At 47.4% G+C, this 22,670-nt stretch overlaps 1 protein-coding gene across 1 annotated transcript in view; it reads left to right on the forward strand.

Annotated features, from left to right (window-relative positions):
* Window positions 1–22,670, forward strand: part of UTP20 (UTP20 small subunit processome component) — a 1,022,377-nt gene that overhangs the window by 108,865 nt on the left and 890,842 nt on the right. The window contains exon 8 of the mRNA XM_086919130.1: window positions 8,026–8,181. Within this exon, the coding sequence (XP_086775256.1) occupies window positions 8,026–8,181 (156 nt within the window). The remainder of the gene's footprint in view (window positions 1–8,025; window positions 8,182–22,670) is intronic.

The raw sequence follows: 22,670 nt of genomic DNA on the forward strand, positions 1-22,670 counted from the left end.
TGGGGCTCTGTGTGTGTGTGTGTGGGGCTCTGTGTGTGTGTGTGTGGGGGGGGGCTCTGTGTGTGTGGGGGGGGCTCTGTGTGTGTGTGGGGGGTCTGTGTGTGTGTGTGGCTCTGCGTGTGTGTGTGGGGCTCTGCGTGTGTGTGTGGGGCTCTGCGTGTGTGTGGGGCTCTGCGTGTGTGTGGGGCTCTGCGTGTGTGTGGGGCTCTGTGTGTGTGTGTGGGGCGTGAGGCTCTGGGTCTGTGTAGGGGGCTCTGTGTGTGTGGGGCTCTGTGTGTGTGGGGCTCTGTGTGTGTGGGGCTCTGTGTGTGTGGGGCTCTGTGTGTGTGTGTGGGGCTCTGTGTGTGTGTGTGTGGGGCTCTGTGTGTGTGTGTGGGGCTCTGCGTGTGTGTGTGGGGCTCTGCGTGTGTGTGTGGGGCTCTGCGTGTGTGTGTGGGGCTCTGCGTGTGTGTGTGGGGCTCTGCGTGTGTGTGTGGGGCTCTGCGTGTGTGTGGGGCTCTGCGTGTGTGTGGGGCTCTGTGTGTGTGTGGGGCTCTGTGTGTGTGTGTGTGTGGGGCTCTGTGTGTGTGTGTGTGGGGCTCTGTGTGTGTGTGTGGGGCTCTGTGTGTGTGTGGGGCTCTGTGTTTGTGTGGGGCTCTGTGTTTGTGTGGGGCTCTGTGTTTGTGTGGGGCTCTGTGTGTGTGTGGGGCTCTGTGTGTGTGTGTGGGGCTCTGTGTGTGTGTGTGTGGGGCTCTGTGTGTGTGTGTGTGGGGCTCTGTGTGTGTGTGTGGCGGGCTCTGTGTGTGTGTGGGGGGCTCTGTGTGTGTGTGTGTGTGGGGCTCTGTGTGTGTGGGGCTCTGTGTGTGTGGGGCTCTGTGTGTGTGTGTGTGGGGCTCTGTGTGTGTGTGTGTGTGTGGGGCTCTGTGTGTGTGTGTGTGGGGCTCTGTGTGTGTGTGTGTGGGGCTCTGTGTGTGTGTGTGTGGGGCTCTGTGTGTGTGTGTGTGTGGGGCTCTGTGTGTGTGTGTGGCTCTGTGTGTGTGTGTGGGGCTCTGTGTGTGTGGGGGGGGCTCTGTGTGTGTGGGGGGGGGCTCTGTGTGTGTGGGGGGGGCTCTGTGTGTGTGTGTGGGGGGCTCTGTGTGTGGGGGGCTCTGTGTGTGTGGGGCTCTGTGTGTGTGGGGCTCTGTGTGTGTGGGGCTCTGTGTGTGTGGGGCTCTGTGTGTGTGGGGCTCTGTGTGTGTGTGTGTGGCGGGCTCTGTGTGTGTGTGGGGGGCTCTGTGTGTGTGTGTGTGGGGGGCTCTGTGTGTGTGGGTGGCTCTGTGCGTGTGGCTCTGTGTGTGTGTGGCTCTGTGTGTGCGCGTGTGGGGGCTCTGTCTGTGCATGTGGGGGGCTGTGTGTGGGGCTCTGTGTGTGTGTGGGGCTCTGTGTGTGTGTGTGTGGGGCTCTGTGTGTGTGTGTGTGGGGCTGTGTGTGTGTGGGGCTGTGTGTGTGGGGCTGTGTGTGTGTGGGGCTGTGTGTGTGTGGGGCTCTGTGTGTGTGGGGGGGGCTCTGTGTGTGTGGGGGGGGCTCTGTGTGTGTGTGTGGGGCTCTGTGTGTGTGTGTGGGGCTCTGTGTGTGTGGGGCTCTGTGTGTGTGTGGGGGGCTCTGTGTGTGTGTGGGGGGGGCTCTGTGTGTGTGTGGGGGGGCTCTGTGTGTGTGGGGCTCTGTGTGTGTGGGGGGGGCTCTGTGTGTGTGTGGGGGGGGCTCTGTGTGTGTGTGGGGGGGGCTCTGTGTGTGTGTGTGGGTGGCTCTGTGCGTGTGTGTGGGGGGTCTGTGTGTGGGGCTCTGCGTGTGTGTGTGTGGGGCTCTGTCTGTGTGTGTGGGGCTCTGCGTGTGTGTGGGGCTCTGCGTGTGTGTGTGTGGGGCTGTGTGTGTGTGTGGGGCTCTGTGTGTGTGTGGGGCGTGAGGCTCTGTGTCTGTGTAGGGGGCTCTGTGTGTGTGGGGCTCTGTGTGTGTGGGGCTCTGTGTGTGTGGGGCTCTGTGTGTGTGGGGCTCTGTGTGTGTGGGGCTCTGTGTGTGTGGGGCTCTGTGTGTGTGGAGCTCTGTGTGTGTGGAGCTCTGCGTGTGTGGAGCTCTGCTTGTGTGTGTGGGGCTGTGTGTGTGTGTGTGGGGCTCTGTGTGTGTGTGGGGGGCTCTGTGTGTGTGGGGCGTGAGGCTCTGTGTCTGTGTAGGGGGCTCTGTGTGTGTGTGTGTGTGTGGCTCTGTGTGTGTGGGGCTCTGCATGTGTGTGTGTGGGGCTCTGCGTGTTTGTGTGGGGCTCTGCGTGTGTGTGTGTGGGGCTCTGCGTGTGTGTGGGGCTCTGCGTGTGTGTGGGGCTCTGCGTGTGTGTGGGGCTCTGCGTGTGTGTGGGGCTCTGCGTGTGTGTGGGGCTCTGCGTGTGTGTGGGGCTCTGCGTGTGTGTGGGGCTCTGCGTGTGTGTGGGGCTCTGCGTGTGTGTGGGGCTCTGCGTGTGTGTGGGGCTCTGCGTGTGTGTGGGGCTCTGCGTGTGTGTGGGGCTCTGCGTGTGTGTGGGGCTCTGTGTGTGTGTGTGTGTGTGGGGCTCTGTGTGTGTGTGTGTGTGGGGGGCTCTGTGTGTGTGGGGGGCTCTGTGTGTGTGTGGGGCTCTGTGTGTGTGTGGGGCTCTGTGTGTGTGACGGGCTCTGTGTGTGGGGGGCTCTGTGTGTGTGGGGGGCTCTGTGTGTGGGGGGCTCTGTGTGTGGGGGGCTCTGTGTGTGGGGGGGCTCTGTGTGTGCGGGGCTCTGTGTGTGCAGGGCTCTGTGTGTGCGGGGCTCTGTGTGTGTGTGTGGGGCTCTGTGTGTGTGTGTGTGGGGCTCTGTGTGTGTGTCCGTGGGGCTCTGTGTGTGTGGGGCTCTGTGTGTGTGTGTGGGGCTCTGTGTGTGTGTGTGGGGCTCTGTGTGTGTGTGTGTGGGGGGGGCTCTGTGTGTGTGGGGGGGGGGCTCTGTGTGTGTGTGTACGGGGCTCTGTGTGTACGGGGCTCTGTGTGTGCGGGGCTCTGTGTGTGCGGGGCTCTGTGTGTGCGGGGCTCTGTGTGTGCGGGGCTCTGTGTGTGCGGGGCTCTGTGTGTGCGGGGCTCTGTGTGTGCGGGGCTCTGTGTGTGCGGGGCTCTGTGTGTGCGGGGCTCTGTGTGTGCGGGGCTCTGTGTGTGCGGGGCTCTGTGTGTGCGGGGCTCTGTGTGTGTGGGGCTCTGTGTGTGTGTGGGGCTCTGTGTGTGTGTGGGGCTCTGTGTGTGTGTGTGGGGGGCTCTGTGTGTGGGGCTCTGTGTGTGTGTGGGGGGCTCTGCTTGTGTGTGTGGGGGGCTCTGCTTGTGTGTGTGGGGGGCTCTGCTTGTGTGTGTGGGGGGCTCTGCTTGTGTGTGGGGCTGTGTGTGTGGGGGGGGGCTCTGTGTGTGTGTGTGTGTGTGGGGAGGGGGGCTCTGTGTGTGTGTGTGTGGGGGGGGGCTCTGTGTGTGTGTGGGGGGGGGGCTCTGTGTGTGTGGGGGGCTCTGTGTGTGTGGGGGGCTCTGTGTGTGTGGGGGGCTCTGTGTGTGTGTGGGGGGCTCTGTGTGTGTGTGTGGGGCTCTGTGTGTGTGTGTGTGGGGCTCTGTGTGTGTGTGTGTGTGTGTGGGGCTCTGTGTGTGTGTGTGTGGGGGGCTCTGTGTGTGTGTGTGTGGGGGGCTCTGTGTGTGGGGGGCTCTGTGTGTGTGTGGGGCTGTGTGTGTGTGGGGCTGTGTGTGTGTGGGGCTGTGTGTGTGTGGGGCTGTGTGTGTGTGGGGCTCTGTGTGTGTGTGGCTCTGTGTGTGTGTGCGTGGGGCTCTGTGTGTGTGTCTGTGTGGGGGGGGCTCTGTGTGTGGGGGGGGCTCTGTGTGTGTGTGGGGCTTTCTGTGTGTGTGGGGCTCTGTGTGTGTGTGGGGCTCTGTGTGTGTGTGTGGGGCTTTCTGTGTGTGTGGGGCTCTCTGTGTGTGTGGGGCTCTCTGTGTGTGTGGGGCTCTCTGTGTGTGTGGGGCTCTCTGTGTATACGGGGCTCTGTGTGTATGCGGGGCTCTGTGTGTGTGCGGGGCTCTGTGTGTGCGGGGCTCTGTGTGTGTGCGGGGCTCTGTGTGTGTGCGGGGCTCTGTGTGTGCGGGGCTCTGTGTGTGCGGGGCTCTGTGTGTGCGGGGCTCTGTGTGTGCGGGGCTCTGTGTGTGCGGGGCTCTGTGTGTGCGGGGCTCTGTGTGTGCGGGGCTCTGTGTGTGCGGGGCTCTGTGTGTGTGGGGGGGCTCTGTGTGTGTGGGGGGGCTCTGTGTGTGTGGGGGGGGCTCTGTGTGTGTGTGTGGGGCTCTGTGTGTGTGTGTGGGGCTCTGTGTGTGTGTGGGGCTCTGTGTGTGTGTGGGGCTCTGTGTGTGTGTGTGGGGCTCTGTGTGTGTGGGGCTCTGTGTGTGTGGGGCTCTGTGTGTGTGTGTGTGGGGCTCTGTGTGTGTGTGTGGGGCTCTGTGTGTGTGTGTGTGGGGCTCTGTGTGTGTGTGTGTGGGGCTCTGTGTGTGTGTGTGTGGGGCTCTGCGTGTGTGTGTGGAGCTCTGTGTGTGTATGTAGGGCTGTGTGTGTGGCTCTGTGTGTGTGGGGCTCTGTGTGTGTGTGTGTGGGGCTCTGTGTGTGTGTCTGTGGCTCTCTGTGTGTGTGGGGCTCTCTGTGTGTGTGGGGCTCTGTGTGTGTGTGGGGCTCTGTGTGTGTGTGGGGCTCTGTGTGTGTGTGGGGCTCTGTGTGTGTGTGGGGCTCTGTGTGTGTGGGGCTCTGTGTGTGTGGGGCTCTGTGTGTGTGTGGGGCTCTGTGTGTGTGGGTGGGGCTCTGTGTTTGTGTGTGGGGCTCTGTGTGTGTGTGTGGGGCTCTGTGTGTGTGTGTGGGGCTCTGTGTGTGTGTGGGGCTCTGTGTGTGTGGCTCTCTGTGTGTGTGTGGGGCTCTGTGTGTGTGGCTCTCTGTGTGGGGCTCTGTGTGTGTGTGTGTGGGGCTCTGTGTGTGTGTGGGGCTCTGTGTGTGTGTGTGTGGGGCTCTGTGTGTGTGTGTGTGTGGGGCTCTGTGTGTGTGTGTGTGGGGCTGTGTGTGTGTGTGTGTGTGGGGCTCTGTGTGTGTGTGTGGGGCTCTGTGTGTGTGTGTGGGGCTCTGTGTGTGTGTGTGGGGCTCTGTGTGTGTGTGTGGGGCTCTGTGTGTGTGTGTGGGGCTCTGTGTGTGTGTGTGGGGCTCTGTGTGTGTGTGTGGGGCTCTGTGTGTGTGTGTGGGGCTCTGTGTGTGTGTGTGGGGCTCTGTGTGTGCGTGTGGGGCTCTGTGTGTGCGTGTGGGGCTCTGTGTGTGCGTGTGGGGCTCTGTGTGTGTGTGTGGGGCTCTGTGTGTGTGTGGGGCTCTGTGTGTGTGGGGGGCTCTGTGTGTGTGTGTGTGTGGGGCTCTGTGTGTGTGGGGCTCTGTGTGTGTGGGGCTCTGTGTGTGTGGGGCTCTGTGTGTGTGGGGATCTGTGTGTGTGGGGCTCTGTGTGTGTGGGGCTCTGTGTGCGTGTGCGGCTCTGTGTGTGTGGGGCTCTGTGTGCGTGTGCAGGGCTGTGTGTGTGTGGGGCTCTGTGTGCGTGTGCAGGGCTGTGTGTGTGTGGCTCTGTGTGTGTGGCCCTGTGTGGGTGTAAATGCAATAGGTCATGCATTTGCGAGCTATTAAGCTATTGGCATTGTAAATGACAATGCCATTTATTTGACGATTAAGCTAATGGCAATGTAAATGACAATGCCATTTATTTATGGTTTTAAAAAAATGAAAAAAAAGTCATGAGCAATGCCAATAGCTCTACCTTTAATAATGCCGAGACCATTGCATTGTAAATGCTTGTTAAAAGCTAGTGAGAACGTATGATGGGTCTAAGGGGCTCATTTCAAATACACGTGGACACTGCAACATTCCACACCCCCTCAAGCCCATCCTTATCAACATTGCTGGCAGGCTACTACTACAGAGAGCATCTCGCTAAAGAGATGAGAAACCCTCTGGTGTGACACCCTAAAAACGTATTGCTGTATATCCCACTAGGAAACTGCTTATTTGCGCATGTTCCAATAGTATTATACACCGGTTCGCCTATCCACTATATATCTCACTACATACTCCCTTGCAGGTGATGTGTATTCGCTGTGGGAGACTTTAGCCACATCTGATTGTCCTGCAGTCTCATTGCCACATACTGGAAAGACATCTTGGAGCACATTAAAGCCAACGTAGGATATTCCCCAACTACCACCTACCTCACAGTTAACCTTGGTGTGCGACCTATTGCCCTGGAAGCGATGACCCACGTGGATTGGAAACTCATTAGCCACATACTGAATGCTGCACAGCAGCTTATAGCATTGATGTGAAAAAAACAACTGCTCCCTTCTTTGCCTAATGGTTCACTTGCCTCTTGCACGTTAGCGATGGAATAACTAACCCACACACTCGAAAAGAAACTACATTTCAACACGTTTGGCACCCTTTGCTCCACTATCTGACCCGATTGGCTTTCACCTGCTTCAACCTGCCACAGCTTGGCAATTGTAACTTTTTGAGTGACTTTCTCTCGACACTCTGCTCCACAGACCAGCGTTTTCCTCCCATGTGCTATATGAAACGCCCATGCATGCACTAACACTCGACAGTGCTCCCTCTTTCAAATGTTATGTTGATATTATTGACTTGAGTATGTTGTCTTTTGATGTTTCTATGTTTCTTCACTTTTTTTATGTAGGTGACATGATGTGTTGTAGGATGCTTTATTTAATGTTTTTCTGGCGCCTGTATTGCCTATTACTGCGAGCAACTCTTGGCTCCCAGATAAACCTATCTATTATGCAATGTCATATATCCTGTCCTATTATGATGGCTTCTGATGACTATGCCCCGCCTTGTTGTACCATGTCAAACATTCTTAATAAAAAGATTGAGTAAAATGAAAACACTTCTTTATCTTCTATATATTTTGTACAATGCATAAAGAATACCAAAGTAAGCAACCAAAGAGTTGGGCTCTCTCAATGCCTCCTTGATAGACTTCTACAGTTTGTTTTGACCATTTCAGCCCCCTTTCCCCTGCAGTTCTGAGAACTCTGGCAGAAAAACATACTTCACACATAGCCTTTGCCTGCTGCCGGGACTTACGAAGTTGCAGACACCTTGTTTGCCCTTGGTCTCACTTTATTTGGAGTTTAGGAGTATTCAAGTTACACACAGGTTTAGTTACCTATATTGACATAAAGGCTATTTTGAGGGAAAGAACATAAAATAATGTTTCCTGTTTTTGTTTTGAGGGCATGGGGATCTGTCCAGTGTAGTTGAGTGCCTTTCTGCTTACTAAACTTGTAATTTTCTGGAATCATCTATGTATTGGTCATGAATGTTAAATTACTCTCACCCTTCCTTGCCTTATATGCAATTCTGATGTAGAGAGGGGAAGAGTTGGACTTTGGATGTCACCCTTCAGGCATCTAGAATTAGCAATTACACATCTTTTTTCAATTTCCAGTGATGTTGGTTTAGCTCTTTTCACAGACATCTGCAAAATACCTCCAATGTTTTTTGCCAAGTTTGATTTCTCGATAAAATGTAAATCTGGACTTACATGGTTTAATTCTAAAAAAACGAAAATGAAACATTCTCATTTGTATAATGAAAATGATTTAACCGGAGCATACTGAACAGATTCAAGAGAATTAAACCATAAATCCTGACCTCATTAGTGCATGTATAGAACCTTGTTCAGAGGCCAAAAAGATCCTGATGTATAAATCACTTGAAAATAAAAATGCCTTGTTATTTGCAAGAAGTGCTTTTTAGGACTGGTTAATTATTATTATGAATAGAAATGGTATGGGATCGTGACTGAGCATATACTTTATGTGGAAGGAAATTGCTTGCAGATTAAAAACTCCCCATTCTTTCACCTTGAACTCACTTGTTTGTTCCTATCAACTCAGTGAAAATATGTGTGTGAATCATCTGCTAATCCAGCATTGTTTGACACAAATGTTTCGGATTGATGTGTTTGCAGGCTATACATTTGATCCTTCAGAAACTTGGGCCTATTACAGAGACTGAGGTGATCTTACCATGGAGTACAGTTGGAGAGGTCCTCAAACACATGGTTGAATCTGTTGCATCGTATATCTACAGGGAACATTTGGATGTTTTCTTCAGATGCTTGCAGGTACGTTTTCATTATGGAGTGAAAAATTAAGCAAATTAAGTTTCTCTGTTTCACCAAGCAACGTGCTGTAGTGTTATGCAACTAACTTTTATTTTGAGCAAATATAAGTTGCATTGCTTATCGACTTACTGATTGTGATCTGTAGGAGGAGCACGCACACTCACTGTGTTAGGAAAGTTTTCTTCTATTCTTTTGATATATTTTGTTCATCATTGTGAATATTATGGAGTACTGGCTTAAGCTGCATTTACAAACAAGTCTGCTCTCTTTATATACCTCAACCATAAAAAGGCTTGGTCTTTTAGCTCACTCAGTGCCTTTATTCCTCTATATCTTCTTTTTCATTTCCCCAAAGTAGTTTGTCTTTAGTTCTTATGCATCTCTTAGCTGTACGTAAGTGATAGTACAATGTTTGGTGAAGTCATAAAAAATGGATAGTCACACACTAATAACCTAGAGCTATGATCATGCTTCATAGTCGGCATCTTGTTGCAGCGCAGACACCTCAGAAAAGGTGAGAACATTTTCAGATGAGTAGTAAAACATACTACAGACAGGAACTGTAATATAGAATGAACGGGTCAGCTGCCATGTGGCGTAGGATAGGGTAGTAGTTGTGTTTCCTCCCTTAAATCTTTAGTATAAAATGTACAGCTTTTGTGAACTGCAGCGATCTCACTCTGTGGTATTGGGTTCTCCAGGCCTACATATTCCGCAAAATCCGCTACACCATAAAACAGATGTTGGCACGGAAACTGGAAAATGCAAAAGACAAGTTTATTAAGACCCCATGGGGTGGTGGTACATTCCTACAGCACCCTTCGGCAATGCAAGAAGTATCACACCGAACATCGGTGCGAGACATCTTTTATACAGTTTACAGTAATAAAAAGAGTAGGCGGAACACATTTGCTCAGTTTAGGTACATATATGGTCATTTTTGGAACACAGCCAACTCATGAGAGGAGTTACAACACCACTGGTCAGTTTGGAGGGACATTCCTAAGTGATGACTGTCCACTAGTACAGAGGTTTTAACTACGCATGTGCCTGCTTGACCAATACTAAAAATAGTCTGTTGCTGGGCAAATTCGAGTGGTCAGTGGTACAGAGAAAGGACAAAGGGTATGCTGGCCACGAGGCGACGCATTCATATAAAATGGCCGCCAGTGTGTTCATAATGGCTTCCGAACACCATAGTCAAGTTAAGGGGAGATGCGTGCAGCAAAGCTTAACGCTGACCCGATCACCGTCAAATTACGACAGGCGACCCTTTTAGCGTTTAGCTGAAACTATCTCATAGTGGACATAATCAGGGTATTCATCCTCAATATCAATGGACATAATTTTCGCTACTTCTCTATGAATCATTTGTTCATTCTTGACAATAGCTCGTTTGGATGGGATACAAGCAGAAAGGCACATGGAACATAACATAGGGCCACATTGAATGCAGAGACATAGGAAGAATAATATCCCAATTAGTACACATAAGATTGTCAGCAACTTCCAACCCCAAGTACTAAGTAACGTCCAAAATCACCCCGAAAGTGTCCAAGTACCATTATCAGGATGTATCTCAGCAGCTATCTTATGCAACTTAGAAATTGCATCATATACAGAGGGTGAATTATCTGGCACGTACACACAGCAACTACTTCCGATAATGCGACATGCACCCCCAGGGTCAGCTAACACTACATCTAGAACCATTCGGTTCTGGAGCGTTACAATTCTGGTATTCTGAAGTTCCTCAGTCAAATTTCCTAAAGCAAAAACTGTCTCATTAGCAACAGCTTCTACAACACGTGCCAGTCGTCTTATTTTTCGGCTATTTAAGGCGGCCCCAACAAATGAGAAAAGACCTAAATTAAAATCAACATACTGCTGCAGAGAAGTATCAGTTTGGTCTATTTCATCGAGAGCTAATGCTCTCTTCACTCTATTCAGTATAAAATCATGGTACAGAATAAAGTCATTATGGTACATAGGTGGGGCAATAAACACAGGGGGTAATACAAAGGATATATAGCATGTTCCTAACCATCCATAGGGAGACGGTGATAACCTTTATTTCCACAGATAAAGTACGTGTTTCGTGAAGCCACAAAGGTGATACCATTTGGAGTGTCAAAGGTGAGAGTAGTGTTACATTCACTTCTTCCTACTGGGATTGTATCTTTATTTCGGACACACAAGTCAGCTTTCGTATCAATGACTGTTATTACATGCAGACTTGACATATATACATTTCGTTGGTTACTATAAATTCGAGGCGAGGATACATTATCGGGTCGATATTCTTCCCATTCAAATTTAGTTCCTTCAGCTTGTGGATAACCATCTCGGTCATTAAAACAGACCTTGTTGAGTCGGAAAAGTGGTCCACCGTTTGTCGGCCATCGCAAAGTGAATAAAGGGGTATACCAAGCATTACAAGAACCATTATGAGAAAATGGGAGTGGGATAAGCGGAGTGCCTCCTTTCTTTTGATGTCCATGCAACATCCCACATACCCAACAGTTCGAAGTGTTCATCATATTATGGGTGTGATGCAGAATCTGGATGAAACTAATATTCAGATAAGTCTGTCTGTGTCGTTCTTCATGATAAGGCAGAGTAAAATGAAAATGTTCAGATGGAATTGGGGTAGTTGGCAATAAATGTTCTCTTGCCGGCACCAGGAGTTCTACTACCCAAGCTATCACAGCTATCACCACAATTGTCATAATAAAGAGTACTGCACCAAGAATTCTCTTATTTCGCATTGTAGAAGATGCCATAGTTCAAAGTTCAAAATGTCTCAAAAAGTAACTAAAAAAATAAAAATATGAGTGCTGAGCTCCGAGGTAGCCGTTGGTTTCTTCTCCGAGATTCAAGACGGGTGTCGCTACACTTGGCAGAACAGATCCTCCCCCCTTGATATTCCCGGCTTCCGTTTCACAAATCTGGAGCGGTGACTCAACCAGTCTCGCACAAAACAACTGCTTTTCTTGGTCGTAGATTGTATCTTTCTTTTCCAAGAACGGTGTGAACCGGGAAGGCTCGCTCCGATTCAGTAGACGCAACAGCTGGGCTCTTCTCCTCGTCCAAGATGTCTCGATAATCAGACAGCACAGTTGGATTCACCAGATCCGGAGAGACACGGCGACAATGAGTGGAATGCACCCACCGTTTCTTATTCGTAACTCGCACAGCCGTACGAGTTGCCAGTAGCACCTGCTCGGGTCCACGCCACCTCGGCTCCAAACTGCTTGTTCTCTCGAAGGATCTGACCATAACGAAGTCGCCAGGACGAAGATTGTGAGCCTCTCTAATGCAATTGTCGGGGAGCGCGTCTCGAACCTGTTGGTGAATGGAAAGTAAATCATTTGTTAATCGTGCCAAATAATCGTTCATCATTATACAAGGCACATCATGTAACAATCGAGGCTTAGGAACTCCCCATATATTCATAGGCCTTCCAAACACCACTTCATAAGGTGTGAGGCCAGTTCGGGAATGGGGCACTGATCTGATAGATAGCAATGCCAGAGGCAGAGCATCCGGCCATTTCAAAGACGTGGATGCCACGATCTTTGCTAGCTTCAATTTCAGAGTAGCATTATACCTTTCCACAAGACCTGCTGACGGCGGATGGAATACAGCATGACATTTCTGCTGAATTCCCAATCCCTTCATCACGTATTCAACAATTTTCCCAACAAAATGAGGACCATTATCGCTCCACAAAAATTTACAAACACCATAGCGTGGGAAGTACTCCTCGAGCAAAACCTTAGCTGTTGTCAACGCTGTATTATCCTTCGTGGGGAAGGCCTCAATCCATTTACTGAAAGCACACACCACCACTAAGACATACTTAAGGTTATTGCAACGCTCAAGCTGGATGTAATCCATTTGTAGCACTTCGAATGGTGCAGTAGGTGGAACAAACCCTCCTTTCGGAGTATAAGCCCCTTTAGCAGGATTGTGCTGCAAGTATATCAGACAGGTCTGCACTACTCTTTTTGCTGTATTGGCAATCTCAGGATGTTTCCAGACTCGCGTAAGGTATCTAGTAATTGCGAGAGCTCCAACATGTGCCAATCCATGTGTCATTTGGACCATTGTCTGCAAGTAAGCTGCAGGCAATTTCCATCTTTCCATATCTTTGCTTCTCCAACAACCCTCATCATCTAGCACTCCCTCCGCTGCCCATGTTGCGAGTTCTGTTTCAGATGCTGATTTCTGAATGTCTAATATTTCTTCTCTAGCATCGTGCCATCGCTCCGCCTGCGATTTCACTACATACTTTGGCGAAGCATTTCGTAACATAGCAGTTTCCCTCGCTACGCAATATGCAAAGGCGTTTCCTTTTCCTACTTTGTCTGTCACTTTCTTGTGTGCACTGCATTTGATTATCGCCACTTTCTTTGGACAAAGTAGCGCATTCAGAAGATCACGCACTAGTTCTCCGTGCATGATGTGCACTCCGTGTGAAGTCAAAAACCCTCGCTCTCTCCAGAGTAGGCCAAAATCATGCGCTACTCCAAAGGCGTACCGGCTATCAGTGTAGATGTTCACACATAAACCGGCGCTTAATTCACATTATGTTGTTAAGGCTATCAATTCTGCCGCTTGGGCCTACTTCTGTGGTATTCGTGCTGCTTCTACCACTGTCTTAAGTGTCGTGATATCATATGCTGCGGAAGTTGTACCATGTGGCAGCCTTAAACACGATCCATCAACCCACAGTTCCCCATCCACATCTGGAAGTGGCGTATCCTGTAAGTCGACACGACCCTTTGTTTGTTCTTCAGTCAAGAAAACACAATCATGGTGTTCTTCCTCCTGGCCCTCAGCAACTGGATACAGCAATAAAGTAGCAGGGTTCAGAGTAGCACATCTCTTTAATGTGATATGCGGCGCCAACAGCGTTAGCTCATATCCTGTTAAACGTGCACTCGTGAGGTACTGGGTCTTTGTTTGATTTAACAGAGCATCTACCGCATGGGGAACGAACACCAGCAATTTATGTGACAAAACTATTCCCTCACTCTGACGTATGGCCACTGCTGTTTGCTGCAACTACTCGAAAACACCCAGGTAATCCTCGTGCTACGGGGTCAAGTATTGCCGAAAAATACGCACAAGGTCTCTGTTTATCCCCGTGTGTCTGCACTAGGACTGACAATGCACACCCATCCTTCTCGTGTACATATAATGTGAAAATCTTCGTGTAATCTGGTGTACCTAACACTAGTGCAGAACAAAGGGCTTGTCTCAATTGTTCAAAAGCATTCTGGCATTCATCTGCCCATTCAAGGGGCATTGGTGTGGTCTTGGACAATAGTGCTAACAAAGGTTTTATAATGTGTGACAATCCCATTATCCACTGTCTACAAAAAGACGTTAAGCCTATAAAAGCGCGCACATCTCTCTGAGTGCGGGGGACTGGTGTATCTAAAATCGCTTGAATTCGATCAGATGTTAATGCACGTCCCTCCTTAGACAAAAGATGACCGAGGTAGGTCACCTTTGGTCTACAATATTGAAGTTTTTTCCTAGATACCTTGTGATTATTCTGAGCAAGAACGGAGATTAAAGCAAGAGTACTCTCCTCACACTGTTCTTGCTTATCTGCCGCAAGTAGAATGTCATCGACATACTGAATGAGAGCTACTCCAGACTGCAAATCAAAAGAATCGAGCTGTCTTTTTAAAGCCTGGCTATAAATGCTAGGACTTTCAGTATAGCCTTGAGGGACTCGATAAAATCTATACGATTTATTATTTAATGTGAAGCCAAATGGATATCTGCTATCGGGATGGATGGGAATGGAAAAGAAGGCATTTTTTAGGTCAATCACGGTAAACGTAGTGGTAGTGGGTGGAATCAGAGTAAGTAAGGTGGTAATATCAGACACCACCGGGTACTGGGGCACTACTATCTTGTTAATTTCTCTCAAGTCAATAATAAATCGATAGATTTTGTCATCAATATCTTTCTTTAAAATCGGAGGAATGGGACTGTTACAAACATTATAGGGAACTTCCTCCACAATGCCTGCAATAATCAAATCGTGTACAATATGAATTAGGGCAACTTCACCTTCCCTGGAAATTTTGTACTGCGGTACACGAGGCAGAGGCACTCCCTCCTTGACTGTTATTCGAATTGGGGGAATAAGCATCTGTCCCACATCCGTGTCTGAAGTAGCCCATAGCGTTTGTGGGAGAGAGGCCAGCGCTTCAATTTCTTGCATAGTACACAATCTTTCTACATCTGGGTAATTGTCATTCAAAATAACCCGCACTCCTTCAGGAGCGCAGCGTATTGTTGCTCGGAAGTATTTAAGCAAATCTATTCCCATAATATTGTCTGGAGTGTTTGGAGACAATAAGAACGGGCACGGACCAGAAAATCTGTCAATGTAAAATGTAAGGGGTTGTGACAATGGGCTAAGAGAGGGTGTTCCATCGAACCCTATGGATGTAATCGTTTCGCCAGGCAGGGGAGCCCTTGGAACCAAGTTTTTAGACAGAGCACTACGAGTAGCTCCCGTATCAACCAGGAACTGATCAGTAGAACCCAAAACGCCCGCTGATACATATGGACCTCTTTGATCTACTGGTACTTCAACCGATTCCACACCCCAAACTACGCAATCCTATGCATGTACATAATCCTGAGACTCCACATTCTCGCCTTCCGATATCTGATACTGATTCCGTCGATCAAAAGTATTATCATCAGCCCGACCACGACCCCTCGCTTCAAACCTGCCGCGATCACTTGCTCCACCTCTCGCGCCCGAATAACTATTCCGTGTCCTTCCACCTCCTCGACCATGCTGATTACGTTGTTCACGAAGCACCGGACAATCTGAGGACCAATGTCCAAACTCTTTACAATATGCACATTGATCCTCAGCAATGTCGGTACGACCAGAAGACGCACCATACGATCCACGCCTTCCTCTATCACTCCCTCTCGGCTGTCTAGCATAAACCTGAGCCAACATCACTTTCGTCTTCAATTCCTTCGCTTTCTTATCAGTACTTTCTTTAGCCTCTAATTCTGGTCGTTCATAATACTGAATGACATTAAAAAGATCCACACATGGAAGAAAAGAACTACGAACTTCACAAAGCAAGAAAGACTAACCTTAAAACATCTAGCAGAAAACCCTAACATATGGATTGAAAGAGCTGACAAAGGAGGAGCCACTGTAATTATTGACCAGACCTTCTATGAAATCAGTATTCAGGAGCATATTAAAGATATTGAAATATACCTGAGACTAGACAAAGACCCCATAGAAGAACTCAAAAAGACTCTCAATCAGCTACTGGATCAAGCTGACAATATGAAATGGATTACAGCTAAAACCAGACAATTCTTAACAGTACAGCACCCAAAACAACCAAGGATCTACATGCTACCCAAGATCCATAAAGACCTCCTGAAACCACCATTTCGTCCCATAGTTGTGGGGTGTGGCACAATCTTTGAGCCCCTGGGCAAATATCTGTATCACTTTCTGCAACCATTCGTACAAAATTGGTATTCGTACATCAAGGACACAACCCATTTTCTACAGAAACTTGCTACAGTACAATACAAAGAAGGATTGATATTGTGCACCCTGGATGTAAAAGCACTTTACACCACCATCCCACATACAGGAGGAATCGACGCAGTAGAATGGGCTCTTCTCAAACAAACAGAAATAAGGGCAGACAAAGTATTCCTATTAGAAATATTACATTTTTGTCTTCACCACGGATACTTTGAATATAATAATGAGTTCTTCCTGCAAAACAAAGGAACATCTATGGGATTTTCTGGAGCAGCTGCATACGCCAATACCTATATGGCAAAATTTGAAGAAGAAGAATTTCTATTGGCAGATCCAGAATGGACAGAGAACTTAACCATGTATTGTCGTTATATCGACGATGTTTTTCTGACGATATTTTTCTGATATGGCACAACAGCAAAGAAAAGCTTGAGGAGAAAATAATTCAATTGAACACACTAGATGTAAATTTGCAATTCACCAAAACCATTGAAAATTAAAAAATCTCTTTTTTGGATGTATTGGTAAAAATAGAAGACAAGGAAATAGTAACAGAGGTTTACCACAAAGCAACGGACAAAAATACAGCTCTGATGTATAACAGTTTTCACCCAAAGAATCTAATAGAGAATTTGCCATATTCACAAATACTTAGAGCCAAAAGGATTTGTACGGATACTCAATCTTATGAATGTAATCAAGAAAAAATCATAGACAAATTTCTAGAGAAGAAATATCCAGAAACACTGTTACAGAACACCTTAAAAAAAGCAGCAGCAAAAACCAGAGAGTCACTGCTAATTACTCAAAACAAAATAGAAAAGAACCGTCAAGTTTTTGTATCAAAGTACTCTACCAGTTCTCGAGAAATTAAAAAAAGCATTAATCGACACTGGGAATTGCTCAGCAATGAAAATGACTTCCAAGGAAAGTTTAAGGACAAACCTATATTTGCCTACAAAAGATCTAGAAACATTAAAGAAGAAATGTTGAAATTACCCAAGACGAGTGTCCAAGAGATTTTCAGTGGAACTAAGAAATGTTACAACTGTGTACAATGTAACAACGTGATCGTGAGCAACAGTATCACACATCCTCACACAGGTGAAACAATAAAAACTAAACACAATGCTGACTGTAACTCAACAAACTTGATATATGCCGTAAAATGCCCTTGCGGACTCTTATACGTCGGAAAGACCGAACGCAAAATTAAGACTCGTATATCCGAGCATAAAAGCACGATACGTAATAACAACCCCAAAAGCAGCCTAGCAGTGCATTGGTCTAAAAATAGACACACCATAGCTCAGTTAAAGTTCCAGGTACTTGAGGTAGTTAAACCCACCCCTGGTAAAGATCCTACCAAGGCATTATTACAAAGAGAGATTTTTTGGTTAAGGAGATTAGATTCGCAGGATCCGAAAGGGATCAATGATCGAGTAGACTTAGGATGTTTTTTGTAAATATTGCCCAAATGTTGCCGGCGAGCAACCTGTGTTCAACAAGTAACAATGATGTTTAGTTGTAAGTACAGTAACTGAAGCACGCTTCATTTATTAAGCTATTGTTTATTAATATTGTTTATTGCATTTTAACACCACATATCCACATATCTTAGTCTTTTTCTCTTCCCTCACATGCTTTATCACTACACTATCTCCATATAAACTAATAGATCGTCCATACTAACATGGCCGCCGAATTGCACCACAGAACTCTTATTAGCATTTCTTAGTCCGTCTTCTGAAAACAGCCCTTATAGATCTGTTTACCCGCGTTTCCGTATTCTCCAGTAGCGTAGCAGCACCCACGGTTTCTCGTCACGGAGTTCTCATTTCCGTGTAAGGTAAGCGCCGGGAATCTGACGAGAAGAATTTTTGGTCCTCCGTTCAATACCGAGCGGGATTATGACCGCGTATTATGACCGCGTATTACTTATTCTTTCAGCACGGGGAAGCTATAACTTCAGAGATTTGATAACCAAACCGGCAACCCTGCAAGCTTAACACGAAGGTACGAGTGGCCTAAAAAAAAAATTTTCATTGAATCTCACGAGATCTGTGTTGCATACCAGTTGCATTTCAATGGTATTTATTTGTGCTTCTTAGGATTATAAACAAGAAGGCACCTACTGTCCTGACTCTATGTAGCGCAGTAAAGGTTGGTACTGCTGACGAAATAGTATATGTAACACATGCACATCCATGGTGGATTCTCACTCTATTACACACACGGGATAAAATCCCACGCATGTCCTATAGTTGTTTTCGTCCTGGGTTCAGTTTTCAGGCTGGTTTTACTATTATCTTTTTAGACTGCATGAACCCCTCTACAGATCAACTAATCATTTTCATCATTTTTACTTCTCAGCTCTATTTCAGTTATCACCAAACAGCATGCATTTACTCTGAACAACATAAAGTCACTATGCTAAAAATTTCTGTACTGCATTCTCTATTATATTGAAGGAACATGTCAAATGGTATGAACTTTTCTGTTTATTTACAGATACAGGCCCCGAGGAAGGGCCAAGAGGCCCGAAATGCATAGGGCATTGGCAAAAGTGTAAAATGTTTATTTTGAACATCTAACGAAATATTATAATCCAATGAAATTGCAATTGATCATAATGTTTGATTTGAAGTTTTGAAAAAGCTACAAGTAAAGCAATAATGAACAAATCATTCAATGCTTGAGTTCATGTGATTAAGTTTATGATGTTGAATATTTTGAAACAAGTTGTGTTGATAAATTAAACAGTAGCCCTCCAGCAGGAATTGCAACAGTGCGCATAAGGTCAAGTGGTTTCACTTGAGTTTTTCGTTCATAATACTGAGCCATAGTCCGCAAAGAAGCAGGGGTCGCCGTGGTCCAGGAACTTTCACTAGTCTCTAAACGTTTTGCAATCTCTGGTAGGAGATTCGCTACATACTTGTCAACGAACAAATGCCTACCCGTATCATCTGTTAATAATTGCCCACTGTAGTCATGAAATGCTTCTTCAAACCATGAGAAGAAGTCAGACACCGACTCATCCCCCTTCTGTTTGCAAGAGGCTAATCAATCTTTTTAGAGGGAACAAGTGTTTTTAATTTATTCAAAATAGCTGTCGGGAGGTTTAAAATTAATTGACATGGCTTACATGCAGGCTCCCTGTCTAAATCAGCTTGGGATAAAGTTTTCCAATCCGCCCCCAAGACCGCTCCATCATCGAACTTACGAATTGCCCTCCACATATCAGGAGGCAATATTAACCCAAAGAAAAGGTCAATATCAACTAACGTCATAACACACGAAGAAATAGCCCCTTCCACTCCTTTATAGAAAGCTGCCGGATTCTTACGGGGGTCAGGCAAAGCATTTTTCAGTGCCATAACATCTGCTCTATTCCAAGGTGTATAAACCCAATTATATACAAAATAACCCTTTGCATCCCCGGACAATTTGTCGTCACTTGTACCTTGCCCGTTAGAAGGGACATACAAAGGTGCAGCTTCGCGCATAGGCATAACATGAACCGTAGAACTCTTATCTGCTCCAAAGATAGAACACTCTTTGGATTGCTCCGTCGATCCCGGCGCAGGCGCCTCTGAAGCTTTCCTCGCTTCCCGTAATCTTGACGCCTCATCCCGTAGCTGGACCAACCGTTGGAAAAACCCATCCGCATCTGCAATAACAAAAAGACCTTTACGCATGTTCTCACGACTAACTGATACATCCTTAGGTTCTAACTCATTTGAATTTTTCCTGAATCGTTCTACAACTTCATCTCCAAACTGATCCAAAAAATACAACCGTTGTCGTTCAGACCAACTACTCATTTGGTCATTAATCTCTGACAAGTTTACAGGCAAAACTACGCAGTTCCGCAGTCTCACTGGCACTTAACCTCACACGACTACCCCCTCGATTGTCTCCATCCGAATCCCCATCTGGGGCCGTAGGTAGAACATACGGAGGCGGGCAACGATCTAATAATGAAAAATCATCAACTTCATTAGTAAGGACAGGATAAAGAGGACGTCGAATAGGGAATTGACCATTCGTTTGCAAATTACGTTCCCGTGCCTCCCTCTCTTTCTTTTCCTGCAACTCTTTCTCCTCCAGCTGTAAAGCCTTATCCCGAGCAGCCTTCCGCTGCTCTTTGTCCGCCAAGGCTAGTTCACGCTTCATTCGTTCACGCACCGCTTTCTCTCACATACGTACGCAATCAAACATATCTTGTCTAGACCTGCGCTGAAACAAACATTGTTCCACATACTGAACCTTTCGTAAATCAAACGACCCATGTAGTGGCCATTGCAGAATCAGCTTTTGTATATTTGTGCCACAATGTACTATATAGAATAGGGGGAATGCCAAAATAGACGTACATTTCGCGATTAGGGGTCCCCTCTGGGGGAGCCGGCTGAGATTCATTTAGTCGATAATTGGTACCTTTTTCAAGACAGCACATCCCTCGGAGTGTGCTTAAAACAGGCATGTCAAAGTATCACGAAAACGCGATATCGCAAAAATGGCACTTAATATACTTCACACAAGGTGTGCCGTTCAAACAAAGACAAAGTTTAGAGAAATATCTCTACATGCCCGCCTATGTGAAGTGCACTACACATATAATTCAAATCATAGAACCAAATGTTAGCCAACTCAAAACATATTCAAAAGAGCCACAGTAAGCGTCCGTAGACAATCTTACCAATCACAAGCTTACCAAATTCTCAAATATCCAGGTTCCAACTGCCAAGTTCTTTAATCGAATCCGCCAAAACGGCACTGTACGACAACTCGAACGAGCAGGATCTCAGTCGAGGACCGGCGCCACCTGGAAGGTCAGATCAGAAGGAAAGGAAGAAAACACTGTGGGTGCCAAGACTCGGGTCACTCAGTGGCAGCGTACGCAGCCATGGCGAGTTTCCAATCCTTCGTCACGACCTCTCCTTCGGGCATCCGAGTCGCCGATGAGTCCTGCGTGGTCGCCAATTTGTGGTATTGGGTTCTCCAGGCCTACATATTCCGCAAAACCCGCTACACCATAAAACAGATGTTGGCACGGAAACTGGAAAATGCAAAAGACAAGTTTATTAAGACTCCATGGGGTGGTGGTACATTCCTACAGCACCCTTCGGCAATGCAAGAAGTATCACACCGAACATCGGTGCGAGACATCTTTTATACAGTTTTACAGTAATAAAAAGAGTAGGCGGAACACATTTGCTCAGTTTAGGTACATATATGGTCATTTTTGGAACACAGCCAACTCATGGGAGGAGTTACAACACCACTGGTCAGTTTGGAGGGACATTCCTAAGTGATGACTGTCCACTAGTACAGAGGGTTTAACTGCGCATGTGCGTGCTTGACCAATACTAAAAATAGCCTGTTGCTGGGCAAATTCGAGTGGTCAGTGGTACAGAGAAAGGACAAAGGGTATGCTGGCCACGAGGCGACGCATGCATATAAAATGGCCGCCAGTGTGTTCATAATGGCTTCCGAACACCATAGTCAAGTTAAGGGGAAATGCGTGTAGCAAAGCTTAACGCTGACCCTATCACCGTCAAATTACGACAACTCCATTCACATTTGGGTTTTTTCAGTGTCACACAGCCCCCTTTGCTCCCTGGTTTCAGTGTCACACAGCCCCCTTTGCTCCCTGGTTTCAGTCACACAGCCCCCTTTGCTCCCTGGTTTCAGTCACACAGCCCCCCTTCATTCCCTGAGTGCAGTTACAAAGCCCCCCTTTGCTCCCTGGGGGCAGTCACACAACCCCTTTTGCCCCTTGGGTGCAGTCACACGGCCCTCCTTCACTCCCTGGGTGCAATCATACCGCCTCCGCTTGTCGCGTGCTCTGACTCTCTTTTATAGGTAGTGCTGACAGGACATATATCTCTTAATAATCATCCTTCAGAACCAGGATCACATCCAGGTTGCTGAAAGAAACAAACCCAGAGGTAACTGCCCGTTCTGCCATCTCTCAATTTTAGCGTCCTAGGGACGCTAAAATTGCGCATTGCGCGTCACTGCGCATGAGTGCATCACGGGGTCTACACAATATCTATCTTTACAATTTTTAATACAATCCCCTAAACAACTTTACGTGATTTTAAATTTCCCTCAGCACACTGCACTGTAAACCCCCCCCCCCCTTTCATTTCACAGGGGAGCATTGTCCGCCGACACAGTAATATAGTCAAACCCGGAAGACAGCACAGTATGCTAACGCAGGTTGGCATTTCAGATTCTGGAAGCACATGACTTGCGTCTATAGGCGCCACCACGCTCTTTCCAGGAAGCTTTGAACCCCCACACACGCTGAGCACTGGCATCAGTGAGATCCTGACCAAGCTCCGTAGGTTGGAAACGAGGACAGCTATCCTGGACTAAATAAGTTCCCTTGGCAATCTTTAGGCACGCCCTTACAGAGCCCTGGTGACATGCCTTATTCCTCCATGTTTTCTTAACCCCTTCTCGCAATACTTTCCCCGGTCCTTGGCGTGTGACTACAGGAAGCTCCCCCTCTCTTGGCAGGATCAGTTGGTCCGTACTAGATTGAGTTAAAGTAAGCTTCTACCTTATATGTTGTATGTGTTTGTATGTCCCATTTCTGTTTCGCCATTTCAGGGTAATTTCATGGGAAGCTCACTCGTGTCATTTCATCTGTTTTATTTAAATATGTAACTGCCACTGGCACAACCATAATCGCACCATTTTTTGTCACACCACGCCCAAATAGTGGTTACCAACACTTCATGTTGCGCATCCATTTTTAACGTGACCCAGGTGCTAACTCATAACAGATGCTATTTGCATTTCACAAAGCGCTTAAGCCTCATAGTGACCACACATGGTATGATTACAATATCTCACCCCATGATAAAATGCCACATTGTAGCCAGCATGGTACATGACTAGATGCTCATCA

Source organism: Lissotriton vulgaris, chromosome 1_1 (assembly GCF_964263255.1).
Source record: "Lissotriton vulgaris chromosome 1_1, aLisVul1.2, whole genome shotgun sequence".
Lineage (NCBI taxonomy): Eukaryota > Metazoa > Chordata > Amphibia > Caudata > Salamandridae > Lissotriton > Lissotriton vulgaris.